This window comes from Eleutherodactylus coqui, chromosome 13 (assembly GCF_035609145.1).
Source record: "Eleutherodactylus coqui strain aEleCoq1 chromosome 13, aEleCoq1.hap1, whole genome shotgun sequence".
Taxonomy (NCBI): domain Eukaryota; kingdom Metazoa; phylum Chordata; class Amphibia; order Anura; family Eleutherodactylidae; genus Eleutherodactylus; species Eleutherodactylus coqui.
Genome location: NC_089849.1, coordinates 128,103,808 through 128,130,359, shown reverse-complemented (window position 1 = coordinate 128,130,359; position 26,552 = coordinate 128,103,808). Strand labels below are relative to the sequence as shown.

Here is a 26,552-nt window from a genome sequence, read left to right as displayed (position 1 = left end):
GCTCCTGCACACTGGCGATACTCAGATTGTACCCTCACAGTTATAGACGAGCGGCTCCTGCACACTGGCGATACTCAGATTGTACCCTCACAGTTATAGACGAGCGGCTCCTGCACACTGGCGATACTCAGATTGTACCCTCACAGTTATAGACGAGCGGCTCCTGCACACTGGCGATACTCAGATTGTACCCTCACAGTTATAGACGAGCGGCTCCTGCACACTGGCGATACTCAGATTGTACCCTCACAGTTATAGATGAGCGGCTCCTGCACACTGGCGATACTCAGATTGTACCCTCACAGTTATAGACGAGCGGCTCCTGCACACTGGCGATACTCAGATTGTACCCTCACAGTCATAGACGAGCGGCTCCTGCACACTGGCGATACTCAGATTGTACCCTCACAGTTATAGACGAGCGGCTCCTGCACACTGGCGATACTCAGATTGTACCCTCACAGTTATAGACGAGCGGCTCCTGCACACTGGCGATACTCAGATTGTACCCTCACAGTTATAGACGAGCGGCTCCTGCACACTGGCGATCGTGATATCACTGCGTTTTTTTCAACACAAACGTCAATAGGACTTTCTAATGTTAAAAAGGCATCACAAGATTGTGGGGGTGCCGATACAATGTATCCAACTAATATGGAAGCTCTTGCACTGTGCATCATCCTCAGTGCAGGAAGGAAGTGACCTCTAGTACTTAAGAGCCTGTAGATCCCTCTGTGGCAACAATCACCTCCACTAAATGTTTCATACGGCTTGTACAATGAAGGGGGAACTCTGGACCGATCCCCCCCACAGATGTATTTCAGGTCATCAATATTTTTAGGATGCCCTACTTGCACAGCCTTCTTCAAGTTGTGCCACAACATCTCGGTAGGTTAAAGGGTTGTTCCAGACAGTGCTTGCCGTCACAGCCAGGATACAACGGGGTCAGAGGGGAAGCCCACGTAGCGGCCAGCGCTCGTAATTGCACTCAAAGCGCTCACTGAAATTAATGGGACTCTAGCCTGCAATTATGAGTGCTGGCCACTACAGAGGGTCGGAGCAGCAGCTTCCACTCCCAACCCTGATGGAGCCCGGCCCTGACAGCAGGACTTTTACTTGACTGTTCCAAACACAGATCATTTTCAACCTTTAGCCGATTTGTGTGCTTTGGGTTATTTCAGCTTGAGGTCATGGACTGCTGCTCTTACCAGATCCCCCTCCCATGCTTCACAGTTGGATGAGATTTTGGGGTTAATGCGTTCTATTTTCTCCAAACATGGTGTTGTACATTTGTGCTATAAGGCCTCACACCCACGTCCGGGTGGGATTACACCTGCAAAATATCGCAGCAGAATCAGACCTGGCGCTCCCCAGAGATCCTATACTGACCTCTCCGGATCCGCCGCGAGCGTCTCGACCAGCGAGCTGACGCGCATGCGCAGTGCATGACGCGGTACTTCTGCAGTGTTCACTGTGGAAGTATCGCAGGATGGACGGCTTCCATTGACTGCAATGGAAGCCATCCGTACGAATTTACACACAGAATAGAACATGCTGCGATTTTCCCCTGCGAGTGGAAAACTCTGCTGGTGGGCAGGGGACAATCATTTAACGTTGCAGGTCCATCGACAGACATTGCCGCGGAATTCATGGTGGGTATCTGAGCACGAATTCCACAGCGATAATGCGTCCGTGGGCACTCGGCCTAAAGTTCCACTTTTGTCTCATCTTCTAGAGAACATTTCTCAGAAGTACTATGGGACATCCAGCTGCTCTCCGATCAACTTGATATGAACTGCAATGTATTTTTTGACCAAGAACGGTGTCGATGGAAGAACACTACAATGTTTTCCTACTAGTTGACACATGAACAGAGTTTTTCTCTTTGCAGTTTGCTGAATCTTCTGTAGGGCCATCACAGTTACTAGAGATGAGCGAGCATACTCGCTAAGGACAATTACTTGATCGAGCATTGCCCTTAGCGAGTACCTGCCCGATCGTAAGAAAGGATTCGGCTGCCGGCGGGAAGTGGAGGTGGAGAGCGGGGAGGAACGGAGGGGAGATCTCTCTCTCCCCCCCGCTCACTGCTACAACTCACCTCTCACCCGTGCCGGCAGCCGAACCTTTTCTTCCGAGCGGGGAGATACTTGCTAAGGACAATGCTCGATCGAGTAATTGTCCTTAGGGAGTATGCTCGCTCCTCTCTAACGGTTACCCTTGGGTTTCCTCCCCCCTCTCAGCATGGTCTGTTGTGTTCTTGCAGTGATATTAACAAGAAGCCCACACCTAGGGAGATAAATTCTCTACCCATTTCAGGACTGTTGCTTGTCTTACTGTAGATTGATCTACACCCGGAGCTTTAGCAATGTTTTTGTAGGCATTCCAGCTTCATTTGTCCCTACACATGTCTTTTGAAAGCTGTTTGCTTCCAAGCATGGTTCACAGTAATCTTCCTTAAGAAAAACAGATTTGTCAGTAACCAGGCTTTGGGTGCCTTACTAGAAGTGGTCAAAGCACTTGTGAAACCCCCACTTCCACCATCATCTCCTTAATTGAAATGCCTTTTGCCAATTAACTCTTGGAGAAGTGATTAACAAACACAGAGGTGCACTTTTTCTCCCTGCACTGCAGATGTTTACTCAAGGTGCTCAACAAAAGACATGAAGAATAACGTAATAACAGCCAGTTGGAGTTAGATTGTATTTGTCTACAACTGTGACTTGTATAACTATCAGAACACTTTTTAGTACTCAGTGCAGAAATTCAGGTAGTTGCAAAGGGTTCACTTACTTTTTCTGGCAAATGTAGGGTTAGATTCTGATGCTTATAGTCTGGATTGAGAATGAATAAAGCATTGAAGCCTTACGGCAGAGGTATATGCTCCCCCCTGTACCTATGATGCAGCCCACTGTGTGTGGACACATGGTATACGTTTTTTGCATTGACCCTGTGTATAGCAAAGTGCAGTCTGTTGTGCTTTCCTATACTGTCAAACAAAAGGTGTGCCGACACAAATCAACCCAACGGAGGGCAAAATAGTACTCTTATGGGCGAATGGAGACCTATGGCTATGCTCCCACATGTGTATGTTACATGTAGGGGGATTTGCTTAGACAGACTGGCATATGAAAAGTCAAAGTAAAGACAGCGCCGGAATGAAGTGCGACAAGTTTATTAATAGTAGCTCATCTCTTAATAGACTCCACCCACGCCTCGCCAGTCCTATACGCCAGGCTGACCGCTGCGCCGGCTACCAGCTGGGAGAGATTCAACTATACTAGAGTTCAGAGCAGTTTCTTGCATACATTACAGTAAATCCGAAGGCCCTCAAGGCTCAACCTCTTTTCCCCCAAACCCCACCTACTTTCAGAAAAGCGGTCCCAAACAAACCCAAAAGGTTGTGAATTTGGGGGCAAATATGATGAGGACCAAAATGTCCACCTTTTATACACCACTACACTGGTGTAAAGACCTTCATTAACTCCCATGTGCCGCGCGTCGACTGAAGGGAGACGTTAGGACAGAATCCAGCAATGCTGTGACTGAGATATGTGCCCAAAATTGCCATTTAAAGGGAACCTGTCATCTGGAGCGTGCTGTCCAAACGGCAGGCATCATATTAAAGAGTGGGAGGAGCTGAGCAGGCGATTATATAGGTTTATAGGGTAAGAGTCCGTAGTCCAGTGGGCGGAGCCATCAGTGTATGACTGTACATACAGATAGCTGTCAGTCACCAACAGCTCCGCCCACTGGACTGTTAAGCTCACAAAGAGCAGAGATGTAAATGAATATATTACAAGTTGTACTATAAACTACACATCCGTCCTCCGGCTCCTCCGGCCCTGTAACATCACCCCTGCAGTTTGGACAGCAACCTCCAGCTGACAGACTATTTAAGGGAGTGCGAGCGGCAATACTTGATAGCTCAAGGCAAGAGTGGAGCTGTTTTTGACGGGAAGGGGTTTATTTTTTTTTTACGTTGACAACTAAATGGTAGTGTAGGTGGTGTATGTGTGGAGGTTAAAGGTCAGATAACTATGGCTACCCACCAAAGATCACATAGGTTAGGGCCGATTCATTTTCTCGTGTGACCGATCTAGATGCTCAGTATAAAAACTTACATTTTATGTCATTAAAAAAAGTCAACTAACCATTCCCCCCCCCCCCCACAATATATACAGTAACACAAAAAAAAAAATCAACTGCCCCCGTGAGCAGCGCCCGGCTCCGCCGCCGCGTGGAGCGCCATGTGTTTACTGAGCATTGTCTTTGAACTAAAAAAGTGGCCACAATGAGAACACGGCAAAGGCTTCTGCGGCAGGTGAATCTTCTCATGGCGGACGAGGTCAGACTTTTTGATGAAACGTTTGCCACATTCGGCGCAAGGAAAGGGTTTCTCTCCTGTGTGTATCCTCCTGTGCATGAATATATTCGAGACGCTGGTAAAACATTTGCCGCACTCTGGGCAGGAGAACGGCTTCTCCCCCGTGTGGATCCGTTCGTGACGGATCAGATCCGGCTTCCGAGTAAAGCTTTTCCCGCAGTGAGAACAAGAATATGGTTTCTCTCCTGTGTGAATTCTCTCATGTATTACAAGATAGGAGGCGCTAGCAAAGCATTTCCCGCAGGCAGAACAGACGTGCGGCTTCCGACCTCGGCACAGCAGCCGATGTTTGGCTAGATTTGTGTCATTGGTGAAACATTTCTTACAATCCGCACACCCGTAGAGCTGTGACACGGCGTACGCCGCTCTGCCGCTGTCATTTTCATCGTCGGTACTATAACTTATTATAGACATAGTTTTAGTCGCATTTGCCTTCTTGATCATGGCGCCCCTGCAGTCTTCCAGGTTACCTGCATGCAGAGGTTGGAGTTGTCCTGAAGTTCCAGAGTGGTCTCCAAAATCCCCTTGGTCATACTCGGTCTTAATATGCAGAGCGGCGTTCTCCAAGGACAGGTAAGAGTCTCTGTGGGCTTGGCCTCTGCTCCACGGCGCAGCGTCACCTCTCGCACTGGCGGCTTTGTCTTCCCTACGCTTTGGCCGCACATACACGTTCTGCAGCTCCATGCCTCCATCCTCCCATGAGACCAGCTCTTTCTTTATACTCGTTAGATCTGCTTGTGTTAGTTCTTCCGGAGTGTAAAACTTGGTGTAGATGACATCCTTCCCCCATGACATGGGGGTCTCTTCCGCCTTGTCAGATGCATGCAGTGTAGTTTTATGGGCGGTGGGAGTATAAATATCTGGGCTGGTGAAATCCCCTTCTTCACACACAGTTGCGACCTCAATAATACAACTAGGTGTATACGGGGCGTTTATGTGGCGCGGGGTTATAGGATAGTCTACATAGTTTAGGTTGGTTACCCATTCAGGTGGGTGACCTCTAAGATTGGTAGATTTGAGACACGGCGGTGGGTAAATCTGGTCACCTGCGAGTACGCCATCTTCCCCGGACTCTACCTCCCCCCCCATGTGCTCAGCTGCGTTTTGTATCTGTTCAGTAATCAGGCAGAGATCCGAGTCCTCTTGATCGCCACCATTATATGGCCTGGAAGCGACAGCGGAATGTCCCGTCACAGCATTGTCTGTGGGCACCAACACAACATCAGCCTCCTTGTGCTCATACAAGCTCTCCTTCCCAACGTCAGCCAGGTCCGTCTGCGTGTACTTCGTACAGGTGAGTGCGTGAGTCAAGCGCTCATGCTCTACTGGGAGAGGTAACTCTTGGACGTCTTCTAAAACACTATTTTTGGCGTTTGGCCTACGTGACCTTGGCAAATCATCCTTACATGCAGTATCAGGGGACGTCAAGGAAGGTAAACTTCCAGACGCTAAGTTCTCCGCGCTTGGAAAATCTAGAAAAAACAAATATGATGAAAAATGGGATGATATGTTTAAAGAAAAAAGTATGGACTACAACAGCATTATAATTAGTAGCCTTTAGTAGCAGGGTTGTAAAACTACTGTGTGTCCTATCCTTAGGATAGGCCATCAATAGTCAATTGGTGGGGGTCTGCTGCCAGGGACCCCTGACAATCAGCTCTTTGGCGAGCCAGTGCGTTCATGTACTGAGCTGATTTCTGCAGGAAGTAAACAGCTCTGTTCCCACTGCAGTGGCCAAGCTAGGTATAACAGGTGAGGTTCCCATTCATTTCAATGGGGACATGGCCTGCAATACCAAGTCTGGCCACTGCAGTAGGAATGCAGCTGTCCGCTTCGTGCCCAAATCAGCTCAATCCATAATCACACCAGCCTAGTGAACAATGTCAGGGATCCCTGGCGGCAGGCGCCAACCAATTTACTATTTATGGCCTGTCCTGCACAAAGGCCATCAATAGTTTACAAGTGGACAACCCCTTTAATTTGAATAGAACTGCTTAATAATAGGTTATGTGCAGGACCAGGTGTGTGCAGCCACTGCAGATCCATTTTAGATTTACTTATCCCATTATCCTCAGAAATACGTTACATATTTTTATTTAAGTCAGGTCTGTGTGATTCAATATTCTTTTTATATGAATAGTCACAAAAGTAGAAAAAAGTGTAACATTGCAGGTTTTTAAAAACTGGCTACTAGAGCTAATGCTTCCTGTTTTCTGCAGCTAACATGTTGGCTTTACTGTGTAGACTGGGGTAGGGCTAGCAGAGGGTGCAGTATTTGTCCAAGAATGCCACACAATGGCTGCCCGCTGTGGAGTGTTCGACCCTGTGGCCCACCTATGGCTCTACCCCTTCCCTCTCCAGTCTCTGCACACATTCTCCCATCCCAGCTTGGGTTTGCACAGGCTGCATGGATGGCAGCCGTTTTGTGGGCCCGATGCTTTGGCGATTTCTCTTCTATGCCTACAAATGACTGTAATTAAACACAGGCTGACGATGAAGAAGATCATTAAACCTGATCTTACCACTGGAACCAAACGACGTGTGATTCTCTGTTATGAGGTGCTTGTAGAGCTCCTTGTGTCCTTCTACATACTCCCACTCCTCCATTGTGAAACAGACAATGATGTCTTCAGATCTTATTGGCACCTGCCACACACAAGGATACCGTCATCATCAATCTCTCCCTTGTGTTACCGTATAACCTCCCCCCCCATCCCCGGGGCGCTCACCTCTCCCGTCAGCAGCTCAGTGATCTTGTTGGCGAGGTCAAGGATCTTCTCATTATTGTTCTTCTCGTGGACCTCTGATGGGGGTGGAGGATCGGTGACGGGGCGCACCGTCTTCTGCAGCCCTCTTGGCTGACAAGGAGTTGCACAGATGGTTCCAACATGTTTACCAGTTTTATTAACCACCAAGTAATCCTGCAAGACATTACAGAAGCCCAATGCTTTACTGGAGAGCATGCTAGACATGGCATACCCACACAGTCCGTATGGGGACATTGGCCTTGTCACGGTCAGCCACATCCTCAACCAAAGCTGGACAGACCCCATTACAGTCAATGCAGTCTGTTCAGTTCTCCCATAGGACGGGTCCGTTCGGCAATCCGGCTCCTTTAACAGAGTGGGAAAATTGAACCCCTGGACGGAAACCCAGCGGAATGTGGAAGTGGGCATCCTTGATGTCAATGAAGGAAATGACAAGTCTCAGGGACTCCATGCGCAAATGCTGAACCTTAACGTACTGATTCAGGTTCTTCAGGACCAGAACAGGCCTGGCAGACCCGTCCTTCTGGGGAACCACCAATAGCTTGGAATAGAACCCCATAAACCACTGTGAAGGGTGAACCGGAACGATGACGCCTTGAGCAGATAAACTGCGCATCGCCCGTATGAAGGCTCTGGCCTTTGGAGGAGACCTCAGAATTTTGGAGCTGAAGAAGCAATTGCGAGGTCAGGCAGAAAATTCTATGGCGTAGGCCAAAGTGCCGACCTCCTGCACCAAGGAGCCTGGGACACGGGCGGGCCAGACCTCTTCTCCCCCACCCTGGAAAGGAATAGAATATATTTTTGATGGGATAGGTTTGATGGGAAACAATTCTGTTGCAGGGGAGGAGGTGCCGCCTACCGGATAGGAGGGTGTGAGGGAACGGGTGAGTGGAACTAGAAGCAGCGCCGGTCCAGGCGCAACACTCCAGCATGCAAGTCTCATCAGCGACAGCGCGATACAACTTCTTTACTTCAACATCTCCAATCCCGGCTGCCCCGCAGTGAAGGCAAGCAGGATTCTCTTTAACCCTTCGGAACCCTCCGACTGTCTGTATACTTTTACCAGTTGAACTGAAGAACGGGACTCTTCCCTGAAACGCATTTTCTTCTGTTGTATCACACGGTCGCCGATCAGACCTTCAGCCTAAAAGTGCAGCGCCTGCAGCAGCGGTCCGTGCCACGGGAGTGGGCCTGCATAGAGTGGACTCCGTCAGATCCTTGTCGTGGGTGCCCAAGTAAGGTGGGAGCTGCGTCCCCCAAGGATGCGGGCGAGAAGCAAACAAATTCTTATTTGTCGTTCCATCGCTGGCCTGGTCACAATGAACAATCATCGCTCAAGTTCACACAATCCAACGATTTTTGAACGCTCCTCCGTGTTAAAGGGCCCTTAGTCATTAGGAGGTCTCATATCTACCAGATAACTGGGTGTCTCTTAGGCTGGTTTCACGTGGGCGAGGGCGTGAATCACGGCCCAATATCAATATGGGAAACCCCTGGATGCGAAGCGTTATGGTAACAGCCTTGGCTCCCTGCAGGGCTGAAGGAACCCCCCGCCGCGGCAGAGGATGGCGATGTTATCCCATTGGTTTTCACATGCTGTGATTTGTTTTCCTGCAGAGTATCGCAACACTGTGTCATGCAGAACATCGCTCATGCGTCTCGCCGTGTGAACCGGCCTTACTGAGAACGATCCCCGAGGCATTCACTTGGGGCAGATTTACTCCACAGTGTGATGATAAGAGCCGTCTCTGTGGTCCCTGGTCTGTTGCTATAATAGAGCGGCAGTCATTCCATCTTCCCAGACCCCCAGTCACCCGTCATGGCAGCAGTACACGGATACAAGTGACACCTCCCCTCCAGTAATACAGGTAACTGCCGCCCTCCCAGAAGCCCTCACCTCTCCTGTCAGCAGGTAGATGATCTCCAAGGTGAGCTTCAGGATCTTCTCAGTAATGTGACTCTTGTCCATCATAGATTGCAGGCTGTGGAATACGTTACTTAATGTCTCATTAAGAGCTGATCAAAATCTACAAAGACGATATAAGAAACAATAATAGTCAATTCACAGTCAGCCTGCCCCCCCCTCCCCCCTCACAGGCTTAAAGGGGTTCTCCGATAGTGATCTACTGATGGCCTATCCTCAGAATAAGTCACCAATTGTACTCTAGTGGGGGTCCGTTGCCCGGGCCCCCTGCTCATCAGCTGTTTTCCAGGCCAGCGTAATTGTGCACTAAGCTGAGTTTGCAGGAAGCAGACAGCTCTGTTCTTACTGTAGAGGCTATGGTTGGTATTACAAGCCAAGTTCCAATTGAAATGAATGTGAATTCTGCCTGCAATACCGAGTTTGGCCACTACAGAAAGACGGAGTGAGCACAAAGGCGCAATACTGGTTTTGTGTTTTTTTTCCCTGAAGGCATTCCCCGTGCGAGATAAATGATGCAGTATTTTAATAGAAGAGACTTTACAGATGCAGCGATGCCACATTGTTTTTTATTTTATAAATGGAATAATACTGGGTTAAACCTTTTAGTATTTTTTATACTTTTTAGTCCCTGTAGGGGATTTGAACTGGCAATCACTTATAATATACTGCAATACTGAAGTAGTGCAGTATAGTATATTTTGGCAGGCATTCTATTAACATCTTAACGCCACATATGTAAGTTTGTGTCCTGGGCGCACGGTATCAGTAGTGAGCCCACACCATCCCACAGCAGGAGCTGGCTGTCACTGGCAGCCGGTCTCCCGTTGCAGCAGTAGGAATTGATTAGAGCATCAATCCGCGTTATTAACTCCTTACGTGCCATGATCAATGAAGATGTGATGTCATCAGCCTTCTGCTATGTGATTGTGGAGGGCTGATGGTAACCGGATGCCAGACAATGGTGTCCGGGTCGGCCATGGCCTGTGGTCACTATTGTGTGTGACAATGCACAGCAGTACAAAAGTATTGCAATGCATTATCATGGTGATCAGAGCTTTTCTGCTTCAAGTCCTCTACAGGGACATTAAAGAAAGGAGAAAAATAAACCACGTTAATAAAAAATAGTAACAACCCCCCCATCCCCCCCTTTTTCTGCACATTCTCCTCTTTGTATAAAATTGTTTTGTAAAAACCCACATATTTGGTATCATTGTATCCGTAATGACCGCTACAAGGAATGGAGTACACTATTTATCTTGGTTCGCAAAAACTTTTTTTTTTAAAAAGAATTTTTGAAAAAGGAGCCAGAATGTAAGGCTTGAGGGACAGTTAGGAGGGAAAGCGTCATGGGATCTGGGAGCTTTATGTACATGATGGGTGGATGATATGTCACCCTCTATGAAGCCTCATGGGATCTGGGAGCTTTATGTACATGATGGATGGATGATATGTCACCTTCTATGGAGCCTCATGGGATCTGGGAGCTTTATGTACATGATGGATGGATGATATGTCACCCTCTATGGAGCCTCATGGGATCTGGGAGCTTTATGTACATGATGGATGGATGATATGTCACCCTCTATGAAGCCTCATGGGATCTGGGAGCTTTATGTACATGATGGATGGATGATATGTCACCCTCTATGGAGCCTCATGGGATCTGGGAGCTTTATGTACATGATGGATGGATGATATGTCACCCTCTATGGAGCCTCATGGGATCTGGGAGCTTTATGTACATGATGGATGGATGATATGTCACCCTCTGTGGAGCCTCATATGATCTAGGAGCTTTATGTACATGATGGATGGATGATATGTCACCTTCTAAGGAGCCTCATGGGATCTGGGAGCTTTATGTACATGATGGATGGATGGATGATATGTCACCTTCTATGGAGGCTCATGGGATCTGGGAGCTTTATGTACATGATGGATGGATGATATGTCACCCTCTATGGAGCCTCATGGGATCTGGGAGCTTTATGTACATGATGGATGGATGATATCTCACCCTCTATGGAGCCTCATGGGATCTGGGAGCTTTATGTACATGATGGATGGATGATATGTCACCCCCTATGAAGCCTCATGGGATCTGGGAGCTTTATATACATGATGGATGGATGATATGTCACCTTCTATGGAGCCTCATGGGATCTGGGAGCTTTATATACATGATGGATGGATGATATGTCACCTTCTATGGAGCCTCATGGGATCTGGGAGCTTTATGTACATGATGGATGGATGGATGATATGTCACCTTCTATGGAGGCTCATGGGATCTGGGAGCTTTATGTACATGATGGATGGATGATATGTCAACCTCTATGGAGCCTCATGGGATCTGGGAGCTTTATGTACATGATGGATGGATGATATGTCACCTTCTATGGAGCCTCATGGGATCTGGGAGCTTTATGTACATGATGGATGGATGATATGTCACTCTCTATGGAGCCTCATGGGATCTGGGAGCTTTATGTACATGATGGATGGATGATATGTCAACTTCTATGGAGCCTCATGGGATCTTGGAGCTTTATGTACATGATGGATGGATGATATGTCACCCTGTATGGAGCCTCATGGGATCTGGGAGCTTTATGTACATGATGGATGGATGACATGTCACCCTCTATGGAGCCTCATGGGATCTGGGAGCTTTATGTACATCATGGATGGATGGATATGTCACTCTCTATGTAGCCTCATGGGATCTGGCAGCTTTATGTACATTACGGATGAATGATATGTCACCTTCTATGTAGCCTCATGGGATCTGGCAGCTTTATGTACATTACGGATGAATGATATGTCACCTTCTATGGAGCCTCATGGGATCTGGGAGCTTTATGCACATGATGGATGGATGATATGTCACTCTCTATGGAGCCTCATGGGATCTGGGAGCTTTATGTACATGATGGATGGATAATATGTCACCTTCTACAAAGCCTCATGGGATCTGGGAGCTTTATGTACATGATGGATGGATATGTCCCCTGCATGGAGCCTCATGGGATTTGGGAGCTTTATGTACATGATGGATGGATATGTCACCCTCTATGGAGCCTCATGGGATCTGGGAGCTTTATGTACATGATGGATGGACGATATGTCACCTTCTATGGAGCCTCATGGGATCTGGGAGCTTTATGTACATGATGGATGGATGATATGTCACTCTCTATGGAGCCTCATGGGATCTGGGAGCTTTATGTACATGATGGATGGATGATATGTCAACTTCTATGGAGCCTCATGGGATCTGGGAGCTTTATGTACATGATGGATGGATGATATGTCACCCTGTATGGAGCCTCATGGGATCTGGGAGCTTTATGTACATGATGGATGGATGATATGTCACTCTCTATGGAGCCTCATGGGATCTGGGAGCTTTATGTACATGATGGATGGATGATATGTCACCCTCTATGGAGCCTCATGGCATCTGGGAGCTTTATGTACATCATGGATGGATATGTCCCCTGCATGGAGCCTCATGGGATCTGGGAGCTTTATGTACATGATGGATGGATGACATGTCACCCTGTATGGAGCCGCATGGGATCTGGGAGCTTTATGTACATGATGGATGGATGGACATGTCACTCTCTATGGAGCCTCATGTACATGATGGATGGATGATATGTCACCCTGTATGGAGCCTCATGGGATCTGGGAGCTTTATGTACATGATGGATGGATGATATGTCACCCTCTATGGAGCCTCATGGGATCTGGGAGCTTTATGTACATGATGGATGGATGACATGTCACCCTGTATGGAGCCGCATGGGATCTGGGAGCTTTATGTACATGATGGATGGATGGACATGTCACTCTCTATGGAGCCTCATGTACATGATGGATGGATGATATGTCACCCTGTATGGAGCCTCATGGCATCTGGGAGCTTTATGTACATGATGGATGGATGATATGTCACCTTCTATGGAGCCTGGGAGCTCTATGTACATGATGGATGGATGATATGTCACCTTCTATGGAGCCTCATGGGATCTGGGAGCTTTATGTACATGATGGATGGATGATATGTCACCCTCTATGGAGCCTCATGGGATCTGGGAGCTTTATGTACATGATGGATGGATGGATGATATGTCACTCTCTATGGAGCCTCATGGGATCTGGCAGCTATATGTACATTATGGATGGATGATATGTCACTCTCTATGGAGCCTCATGGGATCTGGGAGCTTTATGTACATGATGGATGGATGATATGTCACCCTCTATGGAGCCTTATGGGATCTGGGAGCTTTATGTACATGATGGATGGATGATATGTCACCTTCTTTGGAGGCTCATGGGATCTGGGAGCTTTATGTACATGATGGATGGATGATATGTCACCCTCTATGGAGCCTCATGGGATCTGGGAGCTTTATGTACTTGATGGATGGATGATATGTCACCCTGTATGGAGCCTCATGGGATCTGGGAGCTTTATGTACATGATGGATGGATGTGTGTCACCTTCTATGGAGCCTCATGGGATCTGGGAGCTTTATGTACATGATGGATGGATGATATGTCACCCTCTATGGAGCCTCATGGGATCTGGGAGCTTTATGTACATGATGGATGGATGACATGTCACCCTGTATGGAGCCGCATGGGATCTGGGAGCTTTATGTACATGATGGATGGATGATATTTCACCATCTATGGAGCCTCATGGGATCTGGGAGCTTTATGTACATGATGGATGGATGATATGTCACCCTGTATGGAGCTTCATGGGATGTGGGAGCTTTATGTACATGATGGATGGATGGATCTGTCACTCTCTATGGAGCCTCATGTACATGATGGATGGATGATATGTCACCCTGTATGGAGAAGGTTTTCTGGTTAACCATGATATGTTACACAGGTCATTACTGGGTCAGATGAGATGGCAGAGAGTGAGTTCTGCCCAGTGATGGGCTGGTTGGCAGCAGCACATGATTGGCTGAAGAAAAATGGCGGGAAATGCCTGTAGTTGTCAGACAGAATCTGGTGGCCTGACAGTGGCTGCTAATTGGTCCAGAGGAACAGGCTGAGAGGAGCAGCAGTGAGATATGGAGGTGCAGAGTTGTGGGCCATCATCATCTGGAAAGGAAGCAGCATGCAGCATCCCGGTGACTTCTCCCTGTACCTGTCAGCTCCGCTCACAATTCCTGTCACAGCTTCAGACCGTCTGAAGATGGAGGACCTTCTACAGCGGCTGATCGTCGGCGTGTATGAAGCGGACGGTGAGGAATAGCTGCGCAGATGTCTGGCATCCCCTGCGCTGCAGCTTAGAACTTGTCAGAAGCGCCGGCCAGGAGGAGCTGCAGAGGACATTATGTGAACGCTTGTATCCGAGGACTTGTCAGTAGAAAACCACCAGCGAAGCGAACGCAGAGGCTGCCTTTACCTTCATCCGATCGGAGGTGACTGAAACCTGGCAGCGGGAACAGTGCCCAGCAGATGCCAACACCAGCAGGAACAGTGCTCAGCAGATGACAACACCAAGTCCTCTGCTGCTGCAGGTGCAGGGTACAGGTGAAGCTCTACAAGATGGCGACGGCACCTCTGCCAAGTAACGTCTTGCTGCAGGTGCAGGGTACGGATAAAGCTCTACAAGATGGCGCCGGCACCTCTGCCAAGTCCTGTGCTGCTGCAGATGCAGGGTACAGGTGAAGCTCTACAAGATGGCAACGGCACCTCTGCCAAGTCCTGTGCTGCTGCAGGGTACAGGTGAAGCTCTACATGTTGGTCAGACCCCGGGTAACAGGTGGTCCCCCTGGTTACTGGCACCTGTGTATAGAAGGATTTAGCTTGTGTAGCAGTTGGTAGTGATTTCGTACGGCGGGTTTTGTGTCTGATTTTTGGCGGGCCGGAGCCAGGAGCGGCTCCATTATAGGGAAGACATGCAAATCTTTCCATTATGCTTTCTCTCTGCTCCTGGCTTTGGCTCACAGGGTGCTGGGCATGGGGGCCGTCGTGTGAGCGCCCCCTAAGGTAGATTTGTCAGTTTTAAATGTGTTAGTGGTAACACTTACTAGGCTGTAAAGAAAGGGCGAGTCAGGGTGATGAGGGGGAAGGTATGTCTGCTTAACAGTTGTGTTTTATTAATGGTATCATGTCTGAGCTGAGGTAACTGAGCGCTGCACTGAGGTAACTAAACGCTGCAGAAGACTGTCAGCTGTGAGGTAACTGGGCGCTGCAGGAGACTGTCAGCTGTGAGGTAACCACTGCATGCAGACTGTCAGCTGTGAGGTAACCACTGCATGCAGACTGTCAGCTGTGAGGTAACCACTGTATGCAGTCTGTCAGCTGTGAGGTAACCACTGCCCGCAGTCTGTGGTTGAGGCGGCTGCTGCTGTTAATCAGATTTGGTTTATAATTATTACTTGTTATTTTATAACTGTTACTTTCATATAAAGAAGCAGAATCTAATGATGACCGGAAGAAACACAGATGGTTAATAATGGTTCCCGGGGTGTTGGTGTTACCTCGGTGTAACTAGTTAGGTGGTTGTTGGACATCCTTGGGGCGCCTCACTACCTCGTTGTAACTAGCTGGGTGGTTGTTAGACATCCTTGGGGCGCCTCACTACCTCGGTGTAACTAGTTAGGTGGTTGTTAGACATCCGTGGGGCGCCTCACTACCTCGGTGTAACTAGTTAGGTGGTTGTTAGACATCCGTGGGGCGCCTCACTACCTCGGTGTAACTAGTTAGGTGGTTGTTAGACATCCTTGGGGCTCCTCACTACCTCGGTGTAACTAGTTAGGTGGTTGTTAGACATCCTTGGGGCACCTCACTACCTCGGTGTAACTAGTTAGGTGGTTGTTAGACATCCTTGGGGCACCTCACTACCTCGGTGTAACTAGTTAGGTGGTTGTTGGACGTCTGTGGGGCGCCTCACTACCTCGGTGTAACTAGTTAGGTGGTTGTTGGACATCCTTGGGGTGCCTCAGTACCTCGGTGTAACTAGTTAGGTGGTTGTCGGACGTCCGTGGAGCTCCTCACTACCTGGATGTAACTAGTTAGGTGGTTGTTAGACATCCTTGGTGCACCTCACTACCTCGGTGTAACTAGTTAGGTGGTTGTTAGATATCCTTGGGGCGCCTCACTACCTCGGTGTAACTAGTTAGGTGGTTGTTAGATATCCTTGGGGCGCCTCACTACCTCGGTGTAACTAGTTAGGTGGTTGTTAGACATCCTTGGGGTTCCTTACTACCTGGATGTAACTAGTTAGGTGGTTGTTAGACATCCTTGGGGCTCCTCACTACCTGGATGTAACTAGTTAGGTGGTTGTTAGACATCCTTGGGGCTCCTCACTACCTCAGTGTAACTAGTTAGGTGGTTGTTAGACATCCTTGGGGCGCCTCACTACCTCGGTGTAACTAGTTAGGTGGTTGTTAGACATCCGTGGGGCGCCTCACTACCTCGGTGTAACTAGTTAGGTGGTTGTTGGACATCCTTGGGGTGCCTCAGTACCTCGGTGTAACTAGTTAGGTGGTTGTCGGACGTCCGTGGAGCTCCTCACTACCTGGATGTAACTAGTTAGGTGGTTGTTAGACATCCTTGGGGCTCCTCACTACCTCAGTGTAACTAGTTAGGTGGTTGTTAGACATCCTTGGGGCGCCTCACTACCTCGGTGTAACTAGTTAGGTGGTTGTTGGACATCCTTGGGGCTCCTTACTACCTGGATGTAACTAGTTAGGTGGTTGTTAGACATCCTTGGGGCTCCTCACTACCTCAGTGTAACTAGTTAGGTGGTTGTTAGACATCCTTGGTGCACCTCACTACCTCAGTGTAACTAGTTAGGTGGTTGTTAGACATCCTTGGTGCACCTCACTACCTCGGTGTAACTAGTTAGGTGGTTGTTAGATATCCTTGGGGCGCCTCACTACCTCGGTGTAACTAGTTAGGTGGTTGTTAGACATCCTTGGGGCTCCTTACTACCTGGATGTAACTAGTTAGGTGGTTGTTAGACATCCTTGGGGCTCCTCACTACCTCAGTGTAACTAGTTAGGTGGTTGTTAGACATCCTTGGTGCACCTCACTACCTCGGTGTAACTAGTTAGGTGGCTGTTGGACATCCTTGGGGTGCCTCAGTATCTCGGTGTAACTAGTTAGGTGGTTGTCGGACGTCCGTGGGGCGCCTCACTACCTCGGTGTAACTAGTTAGGTGGTTGTTGGACATCCTTGGGGCGCCTCACTACCTCAGTGTAACTAGTTGGGTGGTTGTTAGACATCCTTGGTGCACCTCACTACCTCGGTGTAACTAGTTAGGTGGCTGTTGGACATCCTTGGGGTGCCTCAGTATCTCGGTGTAACTAGTTAGGTGGTTGTCGGACGTCCGTGGGGCGCCTCACTACCTCGGTGTAACTAGTTAGGTGGTTGTTGGACATCCTTGGGGCGCCTCACTACCTCAGTGTAACTAGTTGGGTGGTTGTTAGACATCCTTGGTGCACCTCACTACCTCGGTGTAACTAGTTGGGTGGTTGTTAGACATCCTTGGTGCCCTCACTACCTCGGTGTAACTAGTTAGGTGGTTGTTAGACATCCGTGGGGCGCCTCACTACCTCGGTGTAACTAGTTAGGTGGTTGTTAGACATCCTTGGGGCTCCTCACTACCTGGATGTAACTAGTTAGGTGGTTGTTAGACATCCTTGGGGCTCCTCACTACCTCAGTGTAACTAGTTAGGTGGTTGTTAGACATCCTTGGTGCACCTCACTACCTCGGTGTAACTAGTTAGGTGGTTGTTGGACATCCTTGGGGCGCCTCAGTAACTCGGTGTAACTAGTTAGGTGGTTGTTGGACATCCTTGGGGCTCCTCACTACCTGGATGTAACTAGTTAGGTGGTTGTTGGACATCCTTGGGGCTCCTCACTACCTGGATGTAACTAGTTAGGTGGTTGTTAGACATCCTTGGGGCTCCTCACTACCTCAGTGTAACTAGTTAGGTGGTTGTTAGACATCCTTGGGGCGCCTCACTACCTCGGTGTAACTAGTTAGGTGGTTGTTAGACATCCTTGGTGCACCTCACTACCTCGGTGTAACTAGTTAGGTGGTTGTTAGACATCCTTGGTGCGCCTCACTATCTCGGTGTAACTAGTTAGGTGGTTGTTAGACATCCTTGGGGCGCCTCACTACCTTGGTGTAACTAGTTAGGTGGTTGTTAGACATCCTTGGGGCGCCTCACTACCTTGGTGTAACTAGTTAGGTGGTTGTTAGACATCCTTGGGGCGCCTCACTACCTTGGTGTAACTAGTTAGGTGGTTGTTAGACATCCTTGGGGCGCCTCACTACCTCGGTGTAACTAGTTAGGTGGTTGTTAGACATCCTTGGGGTGCCTCACTACCTGGATGTGTGGTTACATTTATGGGATCGAGGTAATGGAGAGGTGTGGGTACTGAGGTAAGAGCTGTGGGTACTGACATGAGGGCTCATATTGGGCCGCTCTCATCCATTTATTGTTGTTTTAGTTAGAAATCAGTACAAATTCCTTGCATCCAGGAAATAGAGAATTTCCTGCAATAGGGCAAGACTCCAGTGAGGCTCTCATATTGGAAGTGGGCCCGGCTCATTAAAGAAGGCTCCCAGTACTGCCTATATGTGCATGAGTTAAAGGGCCTCAGCTGTGAAGGGGTTAAGTTAATTTCAGTTGAGGAAGTTAAATTGCTAAGCACATAGCTGAGGGCAGAGTTGCCGGTCATTTTGATACCCCCCTTTTTTCCATTTGAGGTTGTCCCCTTTAAGGGTGATACCACAGAAGTAGTCTATCTCCTGGTTATTTATCATCTATCTTACCCCAAGCAGCTATCTCTGAATGCTGAGGGGCTCCTGAGCTGCTGGCAGTAAGATATGCATCATGTGACTACATTGGCTTTATTATGGCACTTCTGTCATGTGATGTAGTATCCGGATAACTTCTTATTGGTTGGGGTGTTAATCCTTTGGTTTCCGTTTGGCGTTACCGATGGGATCTAAGGCATCCCGCTATTATTTAGGACTATCCTCATCGTTTGAGTAGGTAGGAGGAAGGAATCCCCTGATGTTGGTGTAATACACTACTTAGATGCTTGTTGTTTATGGGGCATCAGGGTAATGAGGGTATGCACAAGTTTTAGAGGGCATGTGGTCAGGATGGAGGATTTTGGGGTGCGGCTGGTGAACGGAAAAATGGTATGGCCGTGTACTCTGTTGGAGTTTTAGGTATTTAATTGACAGCATTGTGATGGTTGTTCTAATTGCCAATGTCAGGGGGGTATAGTTTATGGGTTAATTAGTCAGACATTATGTATGAAGGACGATTACATGGAGGAAGGTGCTGCGGTTAGCAGGTCTGTCCTGTTCGGCTTCACAGGTGATTATTATTGGTCGCAGGTATTCCCGCAGGTCATGTGTGGTGATGTGCGGTTGGAAGGCCCATACATCGCATGCGCGGATGTCAAGGGAGCTGAAGCAGGATCTAGTGTATGGTTGGTATCTGTGACTTTAATGGTCAGTCAGCTTGGTGATGGGAGCTTGTGGAAGCGGAGGAGCTCTCATGAGGTGCTGACATCAGTGGATAATGGTTATGGAGTGATTGTTGGTAAGAGCCGGTCGGCAGGAGTTATCATTAGGTGCTGACATCAGTGGATAATGGCTATGAAGTGATGTTTGGTAAGAGCCGGTCGGCAGGAGTTATCATGAGGTGCTGACATCAGTGGGTAATGATTATGGAGTGATGGTTGGTCAGAGCCGGTCGGCAGGAGTTATCATGAGGTGCTGACATCAGTGGGTAATGGTTATGGAGTGATCGTTGGTCAGAGCCGGTCGGCAGGAGTTATCATGAGGTGCTGACATCAGTGGGTAATGGTTATGGAGGGATCGTTGGCCAGAGCCGGTCGGCAGGAGTTATCATGAGGTGCTGACATCAGTGGGTAATGGTTATGGAGTGATTGTTCGTCAGAAACGGTCAGCAGGAGTTATCATGAGGTGCTGACATCAGTGGATAATGGTTATGGGGTGATGGTTGGTCAGAGCCGGTCGGCAGGAGTTATCATGAGGTGCTGACATCAGTGGATAATGGTTATGGAGTGATGGTTGGTCAGAGCCGGTCGGCAGGAGTTATCATGAGGTGCTGACATCAGTGGATAATGGTTATGGAGTGATTGTTGGTAAGAGGCGGTCGGCAGGAGTTATCATGAGATGCGGACATCAGTGGATAATGGTTATGGAGTGATTGTTGGTAAGAGCCGGTCGGCAGGAGTTATCATGAGGTGCTGACATCAGTGGATAATGGTTATGGGGTGATGGTTGGTCAGAGCCGGTCGGCAGGAGTTATCATGAGGTGCTGACATCAGTGGATAATGGTTATGGAGTGATGGTTGGTCAGAGCCGGTCGGCAGGAGTTATCATGAGGTGCTGACATCAGTGGATAATGGTTATGGAGTGATTGTTGGTAAGAGGCGGTCGGCAGGAGTTATCATGAGATGCTGACATCAGTGGATAATGGTTATGGAGTGATTGTTGGTAAGAGCCGGTCGGCAAGAGTTATCATGAGGTGCTGACATCAGTGGATAATGGTTATGAAGTGATTGTTGGTCAGAGCCGGTCGGCAGGAGTTATCATGAGGTGCTGACATCAGTGGATAATGGTTATGGGGTGATGGCTGGTCAGAGCCGGTCGGCAGGAGTTATCATGAGGTGCTGACATCAGTGGATAATGATTATGGAGTGATGGTTGGTCAGAGCCGGTCGGCAGGAGTTATCATGAGGTGCTGACATCAGTGGGTAATGGTTATGGAGTGATTGTTCGTCAGAGACGGTCAGCAGGAGTTATCATGAGGTGCTGACATCAGTGGATAATGGTTATGGAGTGATGGTTGGTCAGAGCCGGTCGGCAGGAGTTATCATGAGGTGCTGACATCAGTGGATAATGGTTATGGAGTGATTGTTGGTAAGAGGCGGTCGGCAGGAGTTATCATGAGATGCTGACATCAGTGGATAATGGTTATGGAGTGATTGTTGGTAAGAGCCGGTCGGCAAGAGTTATCATGAGGTGCTGACATCAGTGGATAATGGTTATGGAGTGATTGTTGGTCAGAGCCGGTCGGCAGGAGTTATCATGAGGTGCTGACATCAGTGGATAATGGTTATGGGGTGATGGCTGGTCAGAGCCGGTCGGCAGGAGTTATCATGAGGTGCTGACATCAGTGGATAATGATTATGGAGTGATTGTTGGTAAGAGCCGGTCGGCAGGAGTTATCATGAGATGCTGACATCAGTGGATAATGGTTATGGAGTGATTGTTGGTCAGAGCCGGTCGGCAGGAGTTATCATGAGATGCTGACATCAGTGGATAATGGTTATGGAGTGATTGTTGGTAAGAGCCGGTCGGCAGGAGTTATCATGAGATGCTGACATCAGTGGATAATGGTTATGGAGTGATTGTTGGTCAGAGCCGGTCGGCAGGAGTTATCATGAGATGCTGACATCAGTGGATAATGGTTATGGAGTGATTGTTGGTAAGAGCCGGTCGGCAAGAGTTATCATGAGATGCTGACATCAGTGGGTAATGGTTATGGAGTGATGGTTGGCCAGAGCCGGTCGGCAGGAGTTATCATGAGGTGCTGACATCTGTGGATAATGGCTATGGAGTGATGGTTGGTAAGAGCCGGTCGGCAGGAGTTATCATGAGGTGCTGACATCAGTGGGTAATGGTTATGGGGTGATTGTTGGTAAGAACCGGTCGGCAGGAGTTATCATGAGGTGCTGACATCAGTGGATAATGGTTATGGAGTGATTGTTGGTAAGAGCCGGTCGGCAGGAGTTATCATGAGGTGCTAACATCAGTGGATAATGGTTATGGGGTGATGGTTGGTAAGAGCTGGTCGGCAGGAGTTATCATGAGGTGCTGACATCAGTGGGTAATGATTATGGAGTGATGGTTGGTCAGAGCCAGACGGCAGGAGTTATCATGAGGTGCTGACATCAGTGGGTAATGGTTATGGAGTGATGGTTGGTCAGAGCCAGACGGCAGGAGTTATCATGAGGTGCTGACATCAGTGGGTAATGGTTATGGAGTGATGGTTGGTCAGAGCCAGACGGCAGGAGTTATCATGAGGTGCTGACATCAGTGGGTAATGGTTATGGAGTGATGGTTGGTCAGAGCTGGTCGGCAGGAGTTATCATGAGGTGCTGACATCAGTGGATAATGGTTATGGGGTGATGGTTGGTCAGAGCCGGTCGGCAGGAGTTATCATGAGGTGCTGACATCAGTGGATAATGGTTATGGAGTGATTGTTGGTAAGAGCCGGTCGGCAGGAGTTATCATGAGGTGCTGACATCAGTGGATAATGGTTATGGGGTGATGGTTGGTCAGAGCCGGTCGGCAGGAGTTATCATGAGGTGCTGACATCAGTGGATGATGGTTATGGAGTGATTGTTGGTCAGAGCTGGTCGGCAGGAGTTATCATGAGGTGCTGACATCAGTGGATAATGGTTATGGAGTGATTGTTGGTAAGAGCCGGTCGGCAGGAGTTAGTCCGTAGTCAGATGATGTCTAACATATAACCTCTTACTGATGTCAGATGGTCGCTGTGAGATTAATGCGGCTGCTATTTCAAAGTCTTGTTTGCTGATGCAGCAATTCAGGGAAGAAGAGTCCAACATTTAGGCTGCGGCTCATATAGTCAGTGTCGGAGGCATTGTCAGGCTTTCTTTTATCTGGCACCTACTAATTCTGTTTTTCAGGTAGAGCGATTGATCAGGGGCTGTACGGCAGTGGTGTACGCCGCTGATCAGGGGCTGTAAGGCAGTGGTGTACGCCGCTGATCAGGGGCTGTAAGGCAGTGGTGTACGCCGCTGATCAGGGGCTGTAAGGCAGTGGTGTACGCCGCTGATCAGGGGCTGTAAGGCAGTGGTGTACGCCGCTGATCAGGGGCTGTACGGCAGTGGTGTACGCCGCTGATCAGGGGCTGTACGGCAGTGGTGTACGCCGCTGATCAGGGGCTGTACGGCAGTGGTGTACGCCGCTGATCAGGGGCTGTACGGCAGTGGTGTACGCCGCTGATCAGGGGCTGTACGGCAGTGGTGTACGCCGCTGATCAGGGGCTGTAAGGCAGTGGTGTACGCCGCTGATCAGGGGCTGTAAGGCAGTGGTGTACGCCGCTGATCAGGGGCTGTAAGGCAGTGGTGTACGCCGCTGATCAGGGGCTGTAAGGCAGTGGTGTACGCCGCTGATCACCGCTCTGCTATCACATGTAGCTTACTAGGGAAGTTGGTGAAAGTATTGCCTGAAGTGTGTAGATCAGCATATGAGGTCCAGCTGTTTAGATGTGACTTTGGGGCCTTAAGAATGTGTCAAACCATGGGAGCTTTATAATAATTAGAGACATAATGGATAAAGGGGCGTGGCTTCGCTTGTTTGCTCATTTGCATGAGAATATATGCCTGGTTAGGGCTCTGTAGGCGTTTATGCGTCTGTGCCCGCAAGCACCAGGTTCTTTGTTGATCCATGTACCCTGTTTCCCTGGAGATAAAACCTACCCCGGAAATAAGCCCTAGCAGGATGTTTCAGGATGCTTGAACTTTAAGCCCTATTCCAAAAATAAGCCCTAGTTGCAGTTATGTAAAAATGTCAATGTAAATGGTGTCCAGGCAGCTATACATGGTAAAAGTAAGATCTTATGGAGCAATTAGTAGAAGACCCTGTCTTGTTTTCGGGGAGGCAGGGATGATGGACAGTCATTATCTCGCTTTAATCTATAATGGGGCTTAAACTGTTTACAGGTGCAGCTTTATTGGAGAACAAGTAAACAGATGGGGATCATCTCGGGTTAAGGTGTACAGGCGCTTGAATAATATGGGGTAATGATTCTTTTTTTCATTTTAGGAATTAAGAAAAGTATTGTGTGGATTGTTGGACCCTCCTTTGTGTACTGGGCTGGAGAAGGGCAGCAGATGGCTGTTATTCCGAAAATTTGGGATTGTACAGATCACAGTTTGAAATCTTTGGTGCGGTAATAGAAGTATGAGGTGGAGTGGATTAATGGCTGAACTGATGTATAAAGAGTCACGTGGGCATAGAGGGTCAGGTGGGCATAGAGGGTCACGTGGGTCCAGATGTTTTGATTTTACACTTAGGGGTTAATGACATAGAAGAGAACACATTGATGTGTCATGGGACATTGAAAGGGAGATGGGGAGCATTAGACAAGGTTCCAGATACAGTGATAGTTTTTTCAGATATTGTTCCTCGATTATTAGGGTCATTGCCGAGGTCTGTATATAGCGAGAGAATTCGGAGAAGGGTTACCCCGGTGGTAGAGCTCACGCCAGGAGTGGATGTTCTCTTTTTAGACATGCTGATATGGAAGGTTTGGTTCCAGGATTCCATAGGAGTGTTATAGTATACTAGTCAGAGATTGCGTTGGATATTGGTAATATGGATTTGTGTAGATGATTGAGGAGGCTGCGGGTTTAGGGGGGCCATGTCATTAGTGGATGCCATGGCCTGGTGGGGGATTGTCGCCCGCATTAGGCGGGTGGGCAGGTAAACTTGGGGAGAGTTTGGTGGTGGTAAACTCGTGTCTGTAAGACAGAGTTTACATGAACTGTTATGGTTATTGATTGGTTAATAAACTTGGGTCTGTAAAACAGAGTTTACAGGAAGTGTTCTGGTTATTATTGGTTACATTTCTCCCCAAATGTTTGTAACCCCGTTAATAAACACCGCGGCCTTATTTATCCAATATTGGTGTCTGTGTTGGTTATTTATAAGAGTTTGGTAAGGTTTTAATAAAGCGTAAGATCCCATGTAAGGCTTGAGGGACAGTTAGGAGGGAAAGCCTCATGGGATCTGGGAGCTTTATGTACATGATGGATGGATGATTTGTCCCCCTCTATGGAGCCTCATGGGATCTGGGAGCTTTATGAACATGATGGAGGGATGATATGTCACCCTCTATGGAGCCTCATGGGATCTGGGAGCTTTATGTACATGATGGATGATATGTCATCTTCTATGGAGCCTCATGGGATCTGGGAGCTTTACGTACATGATGGATGGATGATATGTCACCCTCTATGGAGCCTCATGGGATCTGGGAGCTTTATGTACATGATGGATGGATGATATGTCACCTTCTATGGAGCCTCATGGGATCTGGGAGCTTTATCTACATGATGGATGGATGATATGTCCCCCTCTATGCAGCCTCATGGGATCTGGGAGCTTTATGTACATGATGGATGGATGATATGTCACTCTCTATGGAGCCTCATGGGATCTGGGAGCTTTATGTACATGATGGATGGATGGATGATATGTCACCCTCTATGGAGCCTCATGGGATCTGGGAGCTTTATGTACATGATGGATGGATGATATGTCACCCTCTATGGAGCCTCATGGGATCTGGGAGCTTTATGTACATGATGGATGGATGATATGTTACTCACTATGGAGCCTCATGGGATCTGGCAGCTTTATGTACATGATGGATGGATAATATGTCACCTTCTATGGAGCCTCATGGGATCTGGGAGCTTTATATACATTAGGGATGGATGATATGTCACCTTCTATGGAGCCTCAGTGGATCTGGGAGCTTTATGTACATGATGGATGGATGATATGTCACCCTCTATGGAGCCTCATGGGATCTGGCAGCTTTATGTACATGATGGATGGATGATATGTCACCTTCTATGGAGCCTCATGGGATCTGGGAGCTTTATGTACATGATGGATGGATGATATGTCACCTGCATAGAGCCTCATGGGATCTGGGATCTTTATGTACAGGATGGATGGATGATATGTCACTCTATGGAGCCTCATGGGATGTGGGAGCTTTATGTACATGATGGATGGATGATATGTAAATTCTATGGAGCCTCATGGGATGTGGGAGCTTTATGTACATGATGGATGGATGATATGTCACCCTCTATGGAGCCTCATGGGATCTGGGAGCTTTATGTACATGATAGATGGATGATATGTCACCTTCTATGGAGCCTCAGGGGATGTGGGTGCTTTATGTACATGATGGATGGATGATATGTCACCATCTATGGAGCCTCATGGTATATGGGAGCTTTATATACATGATGGATGGATATGTCACCTTCTATGGAGCCTCATGGGATCTGGGAGCTTTATGTACAGGATGGATGGATGATATGTCACCTTCTATGGAGCTTCATGGGATCTGGGAGCTTTATGTACATGATGGATGGATGATATGTCACCTTCTATGGAGCCTCATGGGATCTGGCAGCTTTATGTACATTACGGATGAATGATATGTCACCTTCTATGGAGCCTCATGGGATCTGGGAGCTTTATGCACATGATGGATGGATGATATGTCACTCTCTATGGAGCCTCATGGGATCTGGGAGCTTTATGTACATGATGGATGGATAATATGTCACCTTCTACAAAGCCTCATGGGATCTGGGAGCT

The 26,552-nt window shown here is 48.2% G+C and overlaps 1 protein-coding gene across 1 annotated transcript in view; it reads right to left on the bottom strand.

Annotated features, from left to right (window-relative positions):
* Positions 1–3,156: 3,156 nt before the first annotated feature.
* Positions 3,157–26,552, bottom strand: part of LOC136587561 (oocyte zinc finger protein XlCOF7.1-like) — a 43,077-nt gene continuing 19,681 nt past the window's right edge. Inside the window, exons 2-5 of the mRNA XM_066586220.1 lie at positions 9,050–9,179; positions 7,114–7,305; positions 6,907–7,030; positions 3,157–5,856 (exon numbers count right to left, since the gene is read on the bottom strand). Of these exons, the coding sequence (XP_066442317.1) occupies positions 4,199–5,856; positions 6,907–7,030; positions 7,114–7,305; positions 9,050–9,124 (2,049 nt within the window). The 5' untranslated portion in view covers positions 9,125–9,179 and the 3' untranslated portion in view covers positions 3,157–4,198. The remainder of the gene's footprint in view (positions 5,857–6,906; positions 7,031–7,113; positions 7,306–9,049; positions 9,180–26,552) is intronic.